This window comes from Thermobia domestica, chromosome 2 (genome assembly GCF_964235325.1).
Source record: "Thermobia domestica chromosome 2, izTheDome1.hap1.1, whole genome shotgun sequence".
Taxonomy (NCBI): domain Eukaryota; kingdom Metazoa; phylum Arthropoda; class Insecta; order Zygentoma; family Lepismatidae; genus Thermobia; species Thermobia domestica.
This window is the reverse complement of record NC_137455.1, coordinates 387,295,631-387,310,373: the sequence shown is the minus strand read 5'-3', so window position 1 is coordinate 387,310,373 and position 14,743 is coordinate 387,295,631. Positions and strand designations below refer to the sequence as shown.

Genomic DNA, 14,743 nt, shown 5'->3' with positions numbered 1-14,743 from the left:
GAACATTGCACGGTTATGATGATGAAATCAAGAAATGGTCAATTCCCCCCCCCCCCAAAAAAAAACTTATTTTCGATGGCGAACATTATGGAATTAAAATTCGAATGCTTACAACATCCACCGCATTTACCAGATTTGGCCCAATGACTTATTATTATTATTATTATTATTTCGAAACTTGAAAGTTGAGCAAGGTCATCATCACCCAAGCAGATACCTACTTTGGGAACCTTTCGAAATCCTACATTTTGGACGCCTTAATGTGTCGATCTAAAGGGTTATGTTGTAAAATAATTATTTTTTTTTTTTTTAATCTTTTCCTAAGGACTTATTGAATGACTCGTACTAGGAATAAGACCCTATTGAACATGATTTTGAATGTTTCCCAGTTGAACTTCGCTGCCTTATGGCCAAAATCCAAGATGGCGGAGAAAATGGCTGTTCCATAAATTTGTTTTTGAAATTAGCTACAAATATTGTGAGATATCCTACTCCCAGGTTTGCGGGACCACCTCCGAATTAGAAACTGCCTACTACTCGAAGAGGCTCAAACCACCATTAAGGCCAAGATGCTGGCCGAGAAATAAATAAATAAAACTACTGCAGATTAGACTATGAGACATTCAGCGACAAGGATCTCATTACTGTTACTTAAAATCTGATTGTGACACCAGAAGTGCTTAACAACTCAAAATGCCTGAATTTATAGAAAAATTGACTAAAGATTGACCACAGCTTCCTTGTAGGAATGAGCTGATATCAATCTACCCTAACAACTCTTCCCGTACATTCAGTGAATTCACCCCCAGCACAAATTCCAAAGATCTTCCTTTACGTTACGGCCAGGATATTGTAATGTTTTCACATAACATTTAAAAGATCTTACATTAAACTACAGAACAGACACCTAACACTTTTTGTCAGATGAAGGCTTTTGAGTTATTGCGGCACCAATTTGAAAAGTAGTAAAAATCAAGGAACACACTTTCTGTGGTTGTTTTAGTACCAGGTCAGAATTTAAACGTCGACAACGACTGAGGTAGAGATAAACAGCACTGCATCATATTTGGGGAACTAGACGACTTCCCCCTTAAGTGTGGAAACTGGTTTTTGTTTTCTTTCTCCTTATTTATTTATTTCAGGGTGTCCACTATTTCAGACAAACAAAATTCCCTGACTTTTACAGATTTTCCAGACCATAACAAAATTTTCCAGATTATATTTCAGTGAAGTTAAATAACCGCTATTCTCTAAACACACAGTTTTATAATATCTTTTCTCTTAGGTGCGACAATGTTACAAAAATATGAACAACATTTAAATACATAACTATTTATTTCTGACAAGAACACTATTGTTAAATACTAATGTATTTTTTGATGGTCTCCTATCTCACCTTCTAGTCCCCTTTCTCCTCTTGTGTCAATACATCTAATATGTATATATTTAAAAAATACAGAATACAAAAAATACATAATAATAATACACAAAAATACGTGTAAAGATTTTACATTTCATACCACGTACTTGCGAGGTACATTCACTTACATAAACTGGACTATTCATGTGGTCTATTAGATTTTATATTAGAACTTCTATTAGATTTTATATTATTCCAGGATATGAAGTAGGGCTAATACATACACGATAATACACGCAGATATATGGATACTAACAAGAATGTCGCTGCGAGACACACATACTTTGTGGATTTTAGTATTCTACACTATAAAAGTATTCTATATGTAGTATAAAGGTAACCAAGAAAGTTCTGTCGCTTTTTGTGGAGGTCTGTGTTTAATGACCTTCACACCGTGAGTTGAATGCGAATGGAGATACGGCGAAGGTCAATTGTTGGTACTGTTGGTGTGGGTATATTCAACATACTACCTGGCTGCGGCAGTTCAGTTACACCGTGAACTTACGTAAGGACAGAGTGAATATGGGACCTCCACAGAGCGTCATAAGGGCGTGTATGCTGTACGAGTTCAAACTGGGGTTAAGCGCCACTGCAGCCGGGCAGAAGATATGCCAGATCTTTGGTAAGGGTGTTGTGACTACGTGGACAGTGCAGCGGTGGTTTAACAAGTTTAAGAACGGTCACGAAACACTCGAAGACGCAGCAGGTGCCACAAGACCAACACATGTTCAAAATCAAGATGTTCAGGCAGCAATTGAGGCAAACCGTGGCCAGACATGTGAGGAATTGGGACTACAATTCAGTGTGAGTGAAGAAACCATCAACTTGGGAAACATTACAAGTTGGGTCGATGGGTCCCACATGAATTGACTCCGGGCCAGAAGGCAACACGAGCAGACACCTGTGTTTCTTTGCCGTCTGATCTGAGGAAGAAGTCATTTCTGACAGGGTGTTGACATGTGATGAGAAGTGGATCCTATACGAAGCTTCATGGTGTCATTATCACTGGTTAGCATGTCATGAACCGGTTCCAAAACAGTCGAAGCCAGCACTACACCAGAAGACTGACCTCCTATGTGTTTGGTGGACTACTCGCGGCATCGTGCACTGGGAACTGCTACCAGCTCGTCAGAGCATCAATACAACTCAGTACTGCCGGTAATTGAGCCATGTTTAAAAATCAAAAAAACTCTGGAGCCAGCACTTCTAAATCTCAAAGGAGTCCTCCTGTTACAGAACAACGCTAAGCACAACGTGGCTAGGATAACCTGGGACACCATTCTACGCCTTGGATGGGAAACACTATTACATCCGACCTACTACCCGGACATTGAACCGTCCAATTATTACCTGTTCCATTCCTTGGACAATCACTTTAGAGGACGCCAGTTCAAATCCCTAGTAGAGGTGCAAAATGCACTTGATACCTTCTTCGTTTCACAGCCCAGCAAGTTCTACCGCGATGGAATCCATGGCCTTTCAGAACGCTGCCAGAAGGTCGTTGATGCTGATGAACTATTTTTGATCTTTCAGGTACGTCTTCGGTGACATATCGATATTCGAAGGTGATGAGTGAAAAAGCGATAGAACTTTCTTGGTTACCTTTATATTTCTATGTGGAGTACTAAATACAGAATATTTTTATAATCTACAATACTAAAATCTACATGAGATTTCCATTAATGACCACTGTACTGGAACATGTGCTCATTAACTTCGTTGATTTCTTTTACTGCCTTCTCAAAGATGTTTTCCTTCTTTTACTTAAGTTCTTCCAACTCTTCCGCTGCTCTCTCTTTTTTTCTTTCGAACGATTTTTCTCCGCCTCAGTTGTATGCTTCCTTCTGAGAGCCTTTTTTCCATTTGGCATTTGCATTTCTTGCTGTATGAATTAACTGTTTTGACATTGCCATTGCCTGAATACCTCCGTGGAACGTGACAACTCGTACTATTCTCTGCGAAACTAAAGACTCTTCGTGTAGATTATCCACAAGAAACTCCTCTTTCAATGAGAAACTGTGTTGAACAAAAACATTTCCGTGTGATAGGATTTTCTTAACGAACGATGAAAAATTGTTGCCTAGAATGAAGAACCACAAGTGATCTAAACGATCCTTAGTCACATCAAAATTCTTCATTCTTGTGATAACTGAATCTTAAGTTCAAATTTCACTATAGAGTCATTTTACTTCATCAGTAGCAGGACCAGACAAATGATGATTCTCTACAAGCACTTCCAATGCTATGGTTATTTGTTCCTCCCCAAGTCTCTTGTTTAAAACTCAATCGGTAGAGAGGCATGCATCACCATAAGTAAATTTGTATGTGAATGGCAATTTACACAGAATCTTCTTACAAAAACCTGTTCAAGTGTGCGAATAATTCCTCCGAAAACTAAGGATATCCAGTTCAGATAATTTCTCTGATTTTAGTGATGTAAGTGTTGCAAATCCGACATCAACCTGCTTAGCCGAACACAGATCCTCACTACCATCTTCTAGGCAAACTTCTAGGCATCAGGTCTACACAACTTGCTGTTTCAATTACAACAACTCTAACATAAGGGACTTAAGAAGTAAGTATTTCACCATAAAGAAAAGGAAGCATTGGTGAGTGACTGAAATTTCGTAAGAAAAGGTTGAATGTCTGCAGGAACGGTTTGGAAGAAAGTTAATTTAGCTCCAAGCAAAGAACCTTTTAGACATGATTTAACAATTTTAAAGCTGTCACAAGATGATTCTCGATTACCATCTAAAAGTGAATCGACATAACTTCAAGTGTGGTAATAATCGCTAAACTCTGTCTACTACATTTATGTTTTCTATAAAAATAAGATGATCTTATTAAAAAGTTATAAGCATACCAAAATTATTCACAAAAATTACCTGCAAAATAATAATAAAAATCACAAAAGACACGGAGAACGCCAAACTGCACTGAAAATGGAATATGGCGGAAATGAAATAAGAGTTAATTTAAATATTGTAGGTACGGATTATATTATAAATTAGAGTTAACCATGCATAGTTAAGCTCTAACTTTACCGCTACATTAAAACCAACAAGACCAGAATAAGCGTTATTTAGGACTTAACTGGGGGTCACTTATTTCAATAGCCTAGCTACACCCCTGGATGTGAGGATCATTTTTTAACGTGGAGGTTAGAAACCACGAGCTCCAGACGCAAAGGCTGCCAACTCCTTTCAGAAGTCCTTTATTTGTATGAGTACTTCTGCTGTAGCGAAAAGTTGTTTTCCAAATATTGTGCAGATAAAATGTAAAAGCAATGAAATAAACCTAATTTTACCAAAAATTTCCAGAAGGTAGAGAAAATTCCCTGACTTTTCCAAAAATTATAAAATTCCCTGACTTACAGGTTTTCCAGACTAGTAGACACCCTGTTATTTATTTAGATCTCCTTCGTGGCTAGAGCCTTTCTATTTCAAGCGTGTCTTCAGAAAATAAGTGTGACACATACAGCTCCACCCCCACCATCCTCTTGCAGAGGAAACCATCCCTTTGCTTTGGGGAAAGAAGTGAATGACCTCGACTGTGTTGTCAATTTGTCATTCACTCGTGTTGTTTTTGTGAGGGAAAATCGTAGGAAACTTAGAATGGCTAACAAGATAGTGCACAACGAAGCTCGTGAAATAATTCAATCTGGCAACCCTGTCAGCAGCCAACCATCGAAAGATCTCGCGGCCACAGCAACTTGTCCTTCCTCTTTCAAGGGAGATACGGGAAAACACACATCAACAGCAGCGCCACACTTGAAATACAAAGGCTCTAAGCGGTTAGCGTACGTCCCTTGAGCTTGGGAGACCCGGGTTCGATTCCTGGCGGAAGCTCATGTGATTCAGATTCCTCGTTAATAAGTACGTCCACGTCTCATATAGCCTCACTGCTGAACGGAACGTTGAACTCAAATTCATAAAATATGAAGGAAAAAAATCTAAGTTCTACGTCCCACGATTACGCCGGCTAGGCTAAAGGAGACGGTGATAATGAGAAATGAGTGAAATGGTGGAATGAAGAAAGTGGGAGGAAACGGAGTACCCCGAGAAAACCCACGAGCACTGTGTTTGTTCACCACAAAGTCCACACGGCACGACTGGGATCGAATCAGGGACCCCAAGCATCGGAGGTGAACGCTCTACCACTGAGCCACCGCGCGTTTGTTCCATGGACTGCCTCAGCTGATAACGTTCATTAGTTCTGACAGATTCCGAAGGCTTTTTAAGACGAATTTTGTATATGATTTTAATTAAGTCAGACATGTTCCTTTCACTACTTGAATGAGATAAAGCTAGATAATCCTAAAACCGTCAAACAGTTAGAAGCCAGTAGAAAGCTACGCCTTGTTAGGGAAGAAACCGCTAAGGAAAACTGACCTATCTCTCACGGCTTTCTTCAAATCCTACTAAATATCATGTGATCCGCGTTGATTCCCAACTCCAAACTCAACGGTTAGTTATGTTTTCCACAAAAGTAATATCTGGAGTTATAATTTCGCAGTTTATGCTTGTGGCTCGGACGTTGGCTTCATGTTTCTGTGGGGTGAAAATACAGCGAAGCGCGGTTACTCTGAAATGTGCAGTTGCATACTGAAATATGTTAAATATAAACTAATTATTTGCTTAGTAAAACTATATATTTTCATTAAAATTCAACGTGTTGAATTTTAATGAAAATATATAGTTTTGCTCAGCAAATAATTAGTTTGTATTTAATTATAACAAAGCAAAGCTTCTACTTATGAAATATGTTATGGAATATATAATGTGCAGTGTGGATATTATTAGTGGCAATTGCGAAGGGCAAAATAAGAACTGAACATTGATTGCCTTATACGATGCCCTGGTTAGGTGTGGACGATTTAAGAGTATCAATTCCTAGTCTAGGCCATACACAACTGCCATGGAATCGTGATTTTGTCCGCATAGAGCTGTACACACGTAAGCATAACCTCATCGTGTATACAGCATATCAATGGGCAGATGTAATCAGTAGTGCAAACAGAAAATAAATAAATAAATAAATAAATAAATAAATAAATAAAAAATAAGCAAACCGACTTCAAGGATCTCACACTACTTGTGTCATCAATTACCAAGGAAACAACCACAGACATCAAGGAACCTCTAAAGTTTTCAGAGGCAGCCGTGTTTAAGATGGAATCAGCTACTCCCCATGTTTTGCGTGTGAGATATGGGTATCAGAAGGAAGCACCTATATGGACTACGTGCAATTTAATGAAACGAGGCCGCCCACTGCCAGAAGTGAACCTCACTGATTTGCCAAGTCAAATACCAGGAAGAAATTCCATCAATGTAAGGAAATACTCTTACTTAGTGTCCCTGTTTAAAATAGACCCCCCCCCCTCCCCAATATAGCGTAATTTTTATTGCAGCCTTGTTCCGACGGAAGTAGCTGGAAAGGAGAGTCAAAAAAAAAATTGGATGGACTTGATGACTGATGCATAAGTGTCTGCCTCGATTGAATTTAAGATAATTTGTAACCTGCATTAATATGCCACTATTTGGTGTCAGTGCCTAAAATATTCTAATGCATGACACTACATATGCATTAAACTTGTAAACTATTTTGTTTTCCTTACATACTTAAGTTTGATTTTGTTATTTTATAACTGTTTTTGTTCACAATATAATTGTCATGTATTTCTGTTAGTTGTTATTCAACATTCTGATGCAATAAGGAACTAACCAACAATGAGTAATATTGAACTGCTACAAGGACAAATTTAATCCACTTAAATTTTAACTGTGCACAATTGTACGTGCCTCTTTAAACTAGAAACTTCAGTGATGCTTTTCGAATGAAATGCATGACATTGCAAACAAAATTCCGATTTATGGATTATTTTCAAACTTTCAAATGCGAACATTTCGAAAACAACTTTTTGAGGATTAGCTCCTTATTACACCGAGCCCTTCAAATAAGCAAGAGATGGTTGTAGTAACTATCGGTTCAAAATGTCAATGCAATACGCCGCATTAACTTGTGTATTCCAGATTTTAATTCATCACACTGCATCTGAAGTAATGCATCCCCAACAACATGACAATTTCATCAAATTTCCTTCCTTTGGGAACTAACTTCGGCCTCACAGTTTCTCTTTTTCTCATCCAAAACTTCATTCCACTGTCATTTCCAACAATCACAAACTTCTCATCCAAGAAAATTGCATGCCACCACTGTTCATCATTCCATGCACCGTGTCTACTCACGAACTCTTCTACCGTTTACATGTTTATTAGTTAAAAGTGGGTTCGTTCTTAGAGTATTCTTATGTGACCCTATTTCATTAAATTGTCTGACAGTCATCCGGCTTATGTTATAACCTTATTTAGAATAAACAGCCGCTGCATTTCATGTTCCTGGAAACTGTCTGATACAGCCAAGCGAAAAACCTCTCGATCCAATCTTGAAGTTGTTTTCATTTTCTGCTACACCGTTCTAATCAGAGGACATACCACGCTTTTGTATTATTCTACCAAAGATAGTATGATGTATACCTAGATATTTTCTCAGTTTTACGTCCCACAGTTATGCCGGTTAGGCTAAAGGAGACTGTGATGATGAGAGATGAATGAAATGGTGGAATGAAGAAAGTGGGAGGAAACGGGAGAACCCGAGAAAACCAATGCACACGGTGTTTGTCCACCACAAAGTTCACTTGGCAGAAGCAGGGTTTGAACACGGGACCCCACGCACCAGAGGTGAACGCTCTACCACTGAGCCACCGCGGCCCGCAATGTATACCTAGAAATTTGTCTATTTGAGTAGCCCTCACTTCGCAGTGTCAGAATTCGTCTTTGTTTACAAACACTTGTGTGACACACTTCTCATATTTCGAGATTCTAGGGAATAATGAGGTTCAACGTCTTAAACTGCACTTGAAGCACTTTCGTCTACAACGTAAACAAACGAAACGTTCAATAATAAGTATTTTTTTTAATTAAAATTTCAATGCGTGGTTTCCTTTACACTGATAAGGACCACCACCCAAAGTTTCTGGAATTCGAAATATGGCCTGTTGAAATTTGGCTTTTTCCCGATTTTGGACAGCCCTAGCTCTGAAACTATGCACTTTTCGCCATAGGTCCATCTGAACTTTTTATCTTATTTCGATGTGAGGAATCACTTCTTACAGTTTGTCGGTATAATTCATTAACACCCTGTATATTAGGGTTTTCAATGGTAACGAAAAAAAAAATAGGAAATCACGACGAAAAAATATGAGGTTTCGTGAAGCTGTGAAAAAGAACATTTCAATTATATCCTGGAACATTTGTGCGTTTGGAACATTTTGAAAGAACAAGGAACGAAGAAACTTATATAACTATATTTCTACCTATTGAAAAAAACAACTCAATTATCCAATAGGTAGAAATAAAAAAAAAAAATCACATGGAAATTACACGTATTGTTATATGAACATACATTATACTCTAAATATAACTAAATAGGTAATTATCTCGTTGCAAAATTTTATACGAGTTTCTTAGTGTTTTCGTACGTAGCTCACTAGTACTAAGCAACGAAGGAAAGTGTAAAAAGGTTCTGCATCAGAAAGTGTTTGTAAGTACACGTCGCCAATATGTGAATAATTTTATCACTAAATAAAATCTAAAATGTAAACATTCTGCAGCTGGCGCTTTTAAGAGTCTTCATCGCGGCGAAATTAAAATACCGCTAATTTTACAGTAATTATGAGATATCTTCAAATAGATAAAAGATAATTGAAATATGGAACAAGAGCGCCCTAGACAATATTATTTTGCATGAGGTACCGTTACTACAAGTCACCTAGTAGCTTTCCGTTTTCAGCAGTTTAGAAACGCGAAAATAAATGCCTATTTTCAAAATGGCTCGAAATCGAAAGCAGATAAGTGAGTCGTGATAACGGTTTCTCATGTAAAATAATATTGTCTAGGGCGCTCTTGTTCCACATTTCGATTACCTTTTACCTATTTGAAGATATCACATAATTACTGTAAAATTAGCGGTATTTTAATTTCGCCGGGATGAAGACTCTTAAGGTAAGATTTGACTATGTGTAAGATAGTCTGCAATCATTTGCCTAGTTAGTGCAAACAAGTATAGATACACCTAAATAAATTATTTATAAGTCTTTAAAATCACTACTCCGTAGAACTTTTTAATGAATATGACGAAACTAGTTTATATTTTGTTCCATTTTGCAAATGTATGAATAATTTTTGCGCTAACTGTATATTGTTTGGTGTAATTATCTTTAGACAATAAGCAGGAAAGGACGAAATACAGAAAAGTCTCCATTCAATCACCTTACAGTGGAGATAAAAAGCCCTCCAACCACCATTCCCTTACGTTATTTTTACAAGTAGCAAAGCCACAAAAATATAGGTGGTTTCGTTAAAATGTAGGAAATATAAGAGTTTATAGGAAGAGATGCAAATATATTAAAAAGAATAGGAACATTGGAAAGCATACACATAGTTCTAACGTCACACGCACGGTGCTTGTTTATTACAAAGCACATTTTACGTGAGCTAGAATCGAATCAAGGATTCTACGCACTAGAATGAGCGCCTGACACGTCCGTACATGACGTCCACCACAAACTTACATGACCTGTAATCGAACCAAAGATCCTTGGCACCAGAGAGCGCTCTACCACTGTGCCAGTTTCCTTCTTATTTCCTATTCGTGAAAAATCCCATGATTTCCAACATGTTCAAAAAATAATTTAAGTGCAACAACGCTTAGTTGAGGGGTCAGCCTATTTTCGTGTTACATTTGACTTGTTTCAGTTAATATTAGGTCAGGTTAGGTTTGGTGTTCTCAATTAGCATGGCTCTTTCATCTAAACATTAACACATGAGTGCCTTAGCGGTTTTCATTTTTTAAGATGCATCTGTAGAAATGAAGGGGTATGTTTAGTACAAGGGGTCCAGAAGCACGTAAGAAATACAAAATTTACAGGAGAAATGAGTGATACAAGTACTTAGACGTATCATAACGTAACCAAATCTAACCTAACCTAACATTAACTAACGTTAGCTAACCTGAACTAACCTAAACTAACGTAATATTAGTAGAAATAAGCGAAATTATATCATTTTTTTGGAAAATTATGCGAGACTCCTACACTAGTATAACAAACTAAACTAACCTAACGTAACCTAAACTAGCCTAACCTAATTTAAACTAACCAACCCTACCCTAAACTAACCGAATATGAGCAGAAATTACCAAAATTGTAACATTTTTTAGAGAAAAGAGCTGGACCCCTTCTGCTAAACATAGGCCGAAATGAATTACCGGTATATGAATAGTGAAACTGAAATTTAGTTTTATTTCTAAAATAAAAACGCTGAAAGTGGAAGTAGAAATATTGTGGAACCCCATTTTCACTCGTTGCTTATTCTACAAATTGGAATGAGTTCCTTTTTATCTTTCCTTCCTCCTTCCACTACATATTTTATTTCACAAACATGATTAAGCACAATTGTTTGACAGTTTAAATAACTTATTTCAACTTTCGGCTATAAATGCACTTATTATTATTATTTTTAATATTATGTATGAATACCCATGCTTGTTGTGGATTTTCACAGCTTAAACTACTCCAGTACAAGTGGGAATTAGTTAATAATATAGAGTTTATGGAACTATTTACTGCAATGCTTATAACAACCCTTTTCAACTTCACTTGTGCTTATAAATCACCAAGTGCAAATTTTCTTGATTAGCAAATACTAGCTGTAGATTCAATGCTATAGTTTTATTTAAAATTTAGTCATTCTTGAAAACTCAGCAACACCTCCCACGACCTATGCAAGCTGCTGCTTGTTACCGGCTTAAATATACAAATGAGATAAACAGCAAATTTATGCTAAAGAGCAAGTTCTAAAAAAAAACGGAAATTTTCATTCTCACCTCCACCTGAAAATAACGCTGATGTAGAAACAACTGCAAACTGACATATTATAAAAATTCTAAAACAGACAACAATCTTTGCGTCAGCCGCCATCTTCAGCTTCTGCGTCTGCGTCTACGAGCTGTATTTCACTTCCCAATTGGTGGCACTCGACCAACTCAACTTCGGGAATTTGTTAAAATAGGAATACAAAGCTATTCAGACCCAACGTTGCCAACCAATTCGCGGGATATTATACTGATTATGGCCCAGAATTATGCTATTTAGCAGGGTTATGCTAGGCATAATAATTTCAGATAATATAGTTTTATTATCGAGTTAAATTCTTTTAATAAACTAAATTTATTCATTCTACGAAAACAAAATATTTTACTTTTTCAACAATGAAAAGCTTGATTGAAGTCTAGGTAAGCAGTGAAAAGCTCTACATTACAAGCAACGTGGAATGCTTTACATGGGTTTCCTGAACGGGACGTTAAACTCAAAATAAACTCAACTCAACTTTACTTGCGTCTTATTATTCAATAAGTAACCAGCCCTTGAATTTAAGATCATCTTCCTATTTCGATTTGTATTTTTGATCCCAATTTGAATCTCCACTTTGCTTCGCGCTTCTATGAGTACCATCACACATTTTCTGTTTATGTGCGCCGCTTATTGTTTAATTTTATGGTTAAATATCAATTTACACTACAAATAGAAGAACGATAATTCCAAAATGGAAAGAAAACTCAACATTCAAATCGCTAGCACAATAACGCGCACATGAATCTCTTCTCAGTACTACACAAACCAGTGGCGTAACTAAAGGCTTGGGGGCCCTCCCGCAGACAGCATACAGAGGGGCACCTTCTCTATGTCCCACTTCACGATTTGGGGGCCTCCTGATGGCTTGAGGCCCTCCGCAATGTGGGGTCTGCGGGGCCCTTATTTACACCCCTGACACAAACTCAAGGTTAGAAATTAAGTTTATCATCTCGCATATTAAAGGAAGAGAGAGAAGAAAGAGAGAAGAGGTATTTGAAACAGTGAATTAGGGTGAAAGCAGGGGTAAAAGTTGATCTGAAAAGGTAGGAGGACGCATGACGTGAAACCGTCCCCAGTGCTTACCTTTGCCCATTGTATTTTTTTTTTTTAAAGAAAAAGGGAGGACACCACAGATATTTTCTGGAAGTGGGAGGACAACGTCCACCGCGTTTCCCGAACTTTTACCCCTAGGTGAAAGCTATTTCAACCAACAACCGGGTGTAATCTAGTGGTCGTAAGCACGTGTTTTGAGTTACTCGCAACCGACAAATTGAAAAATAACAGAATACAAGTCTTTACCAAAAAAAAAAAAAAAAAAAAAAATCTCTTCTAATTAACAAACCGGATTATCGTATAAAGTCGAAGTTAAATAAAAACTTGGAAACTAGATACAGACGCACGCAAACGCTTGCGCTTTACGTTACTTAGGGCAAAATGGTAATATGTTGGTTATTGCAACCGACTAGACCAGCGTTTCCCAACCTTTTTCAACTTGCGGCACACTACAGGTGTAACTTGAATTCTCGCGGCACACTCATATAGATATTATTATTATTTGTAAATATAAAATATAGAGGCATTTTTTATTACTGATCTCCTCACATTGGTGTAAATTTCAATCCGGTGAAAAAAAATAAAAAATAAAAGTAATCATTTTGCAATATATACATATATGTATAAAATATAATACCTTAACCACAAATCTATGGTGACAATCCTATAATTAGGTATAACAATATAATGTAATTATTTCACCGGATACTTAAGTGTGGAAATTTTGATCAACTTAGTGGAAGCAACTATCTAGTGTTGTTGGCGAGACGGATTTAACATCTGCGCCAGTATAAAACACCTCTTTGGAGGTGAACTTCAAGACTTCAAAAGTAACAGTGTGAAACTCGTAATTCATAGTAGAGGTTCATGTTAATGTTAAATACAAATATACAATTTTCCCTGTCTTGAAATTTGATTGCTATAGAATTAATAATTTTGTTTCGTTTTCCTCGCGGCACACTAGTGGCCCATTCGCGGCACACCGGTTGGGAAACGCTGGACTAGACAACAACCGACAGATTCCTGCTGCTCTACTGCAATCTAGGACAGAGTTCCCCCTTAAACATTTATTGTCACCCCTTATTCAAAAGTCTAAATTCAGCACTGGGTTTTAGGTGTCGGAGAGACGCAGAAAATGACCGAAGGCCCGAAATTTTACACAAGACTTACTGCGACGCTAGCAAGAGAGGGACATTTTTGGCTGGAATAAAAACGTGTGGGTTTTATATTTTTATTGCGTTGCCTCCTTCAGATTCACTTCTGAACTTTGGTGTAAGAAGTTTTCACAGTAATGCACCTTAAATCAATCAACTACCTATGTCCTTATACGAGGAATTCAACATCACGGAAGCAGAAAGTATACTAGATTTTTACAATAACTATGCTAATATGAAGTAGTTAGGTGCTAGTGTATCAAAAGATGATGGAAATGGCAACGCTGTTCAGACCGTAAAGACACAATTCCGTAAAATTTAGTTCTCTGCCGTGATTGGTTAGAAGGAATAGTGATCTAACAGCTGACTGCAGTATGTTGCGCACGTTGTTGTTGGTGTTTGTGAATAATAGACTGACACGAGGCAATTTCAAAATCAGTTTTGTTTTGATATTTGGGTAATATTCTTTACATTGTGCAGAATATGTAAAATTATGAGATATACTATTTAAGGAGGTAAATAATAGGTGTAGATTTACATACCATCCTAAAATAGTAATTTTGCGATTAAAGCGAGTGAGTGTATATTGAAAAAGGGTTTCCCTAACGTGTCATTAACATTGGCAAGACATTTCTGCACAATGTAAGAAACCAGTATTTTATGCTTACATTGCGATAGTAACATTAAAATAAGTGGCTGTATTTGAAAAATGACTTTGTAATATTAATTTCCACCGCCGGACTTTTCTGCGTAATGTATGGAACATGTATTTCATTTTTACAAGTATAGAGTTATGTTTCCTTAGAGAAAAGATGCATTAATGGATGCAGATTGACTTCAAGAAGGCTGAATTTAAATACAGCGTGTGGACATATGGTATAAAAACTACAATGCATAAAACATACACCAACTTTTGCTAGGTGGTCATTGAAAAGCATGAATGGTATCTAACGGAGTCAGGGGAGTAGAGCAAAAAAGGGATCCACGCGGGGGTGCGTCCGAATGGAGAAGGCGCGTTAGTGGTGGTGGTATTACGCATAAAAGAGTGAAGAAACATTTCTATGGTTACACATGATCACTGTACATTGCCTTCGCATAGCAATTCACTTTATCAGCTTGCAGGTTAAGTGCCGAAGGTGGGTC

General features: G+C 37.3%; 2 protein-coding genes across 5 annotated transcripts in view; one reads left to right on the top strand and one right to left on the bottom strand.

The window, feature by feature from the left end:
• Nemp (Nuclear envelope integral membrane protein) overlaps nucleotides 1-11,525 on the bottom strand; it is a 65,130-nt gene extending 53,605 nt beyond the window's left edge. Inside the window, exon 1 of the mRNA XM_081749507.1 lies at nucleotides 11,366-11,525. Within this exon, the coding sequence (XP_081605633.1) occupies nucleotides 11,366-11,459 (94 nt within the window). The 5' untranslated portion in view covers nucleotides 11,460-11,525. The remainder of the gene's footprint in view (nucleotides 1-11,365) is intronic.
• A 2,365-nt stretch (nucleotides 11,526-13,890) lies between these two features.
• The window catches only part of LOC145678900 (tubulin epsilon chain-like), a 54,968-nt gene continuing 54,115 nt past the window's right edge, over nucleotides 13,891-14,743 (top strand). Inside the window, exon 1 of one of the 4 annotated variants that reach the window (XM_081749504.1) lies at nucleotides 13,891-14,023. The gene's annotated coding sequence lies outside the window, so the exon portion shown is untranslated. Of the gene's footprint in view, nucleotides 14,116-14,743 lie in introns of all 4 variants that reach the window. The other 3 variants (XM_081749506.1, XM_081749505.1, XM_081749503.1) reach the window with 3 other exon arrangements.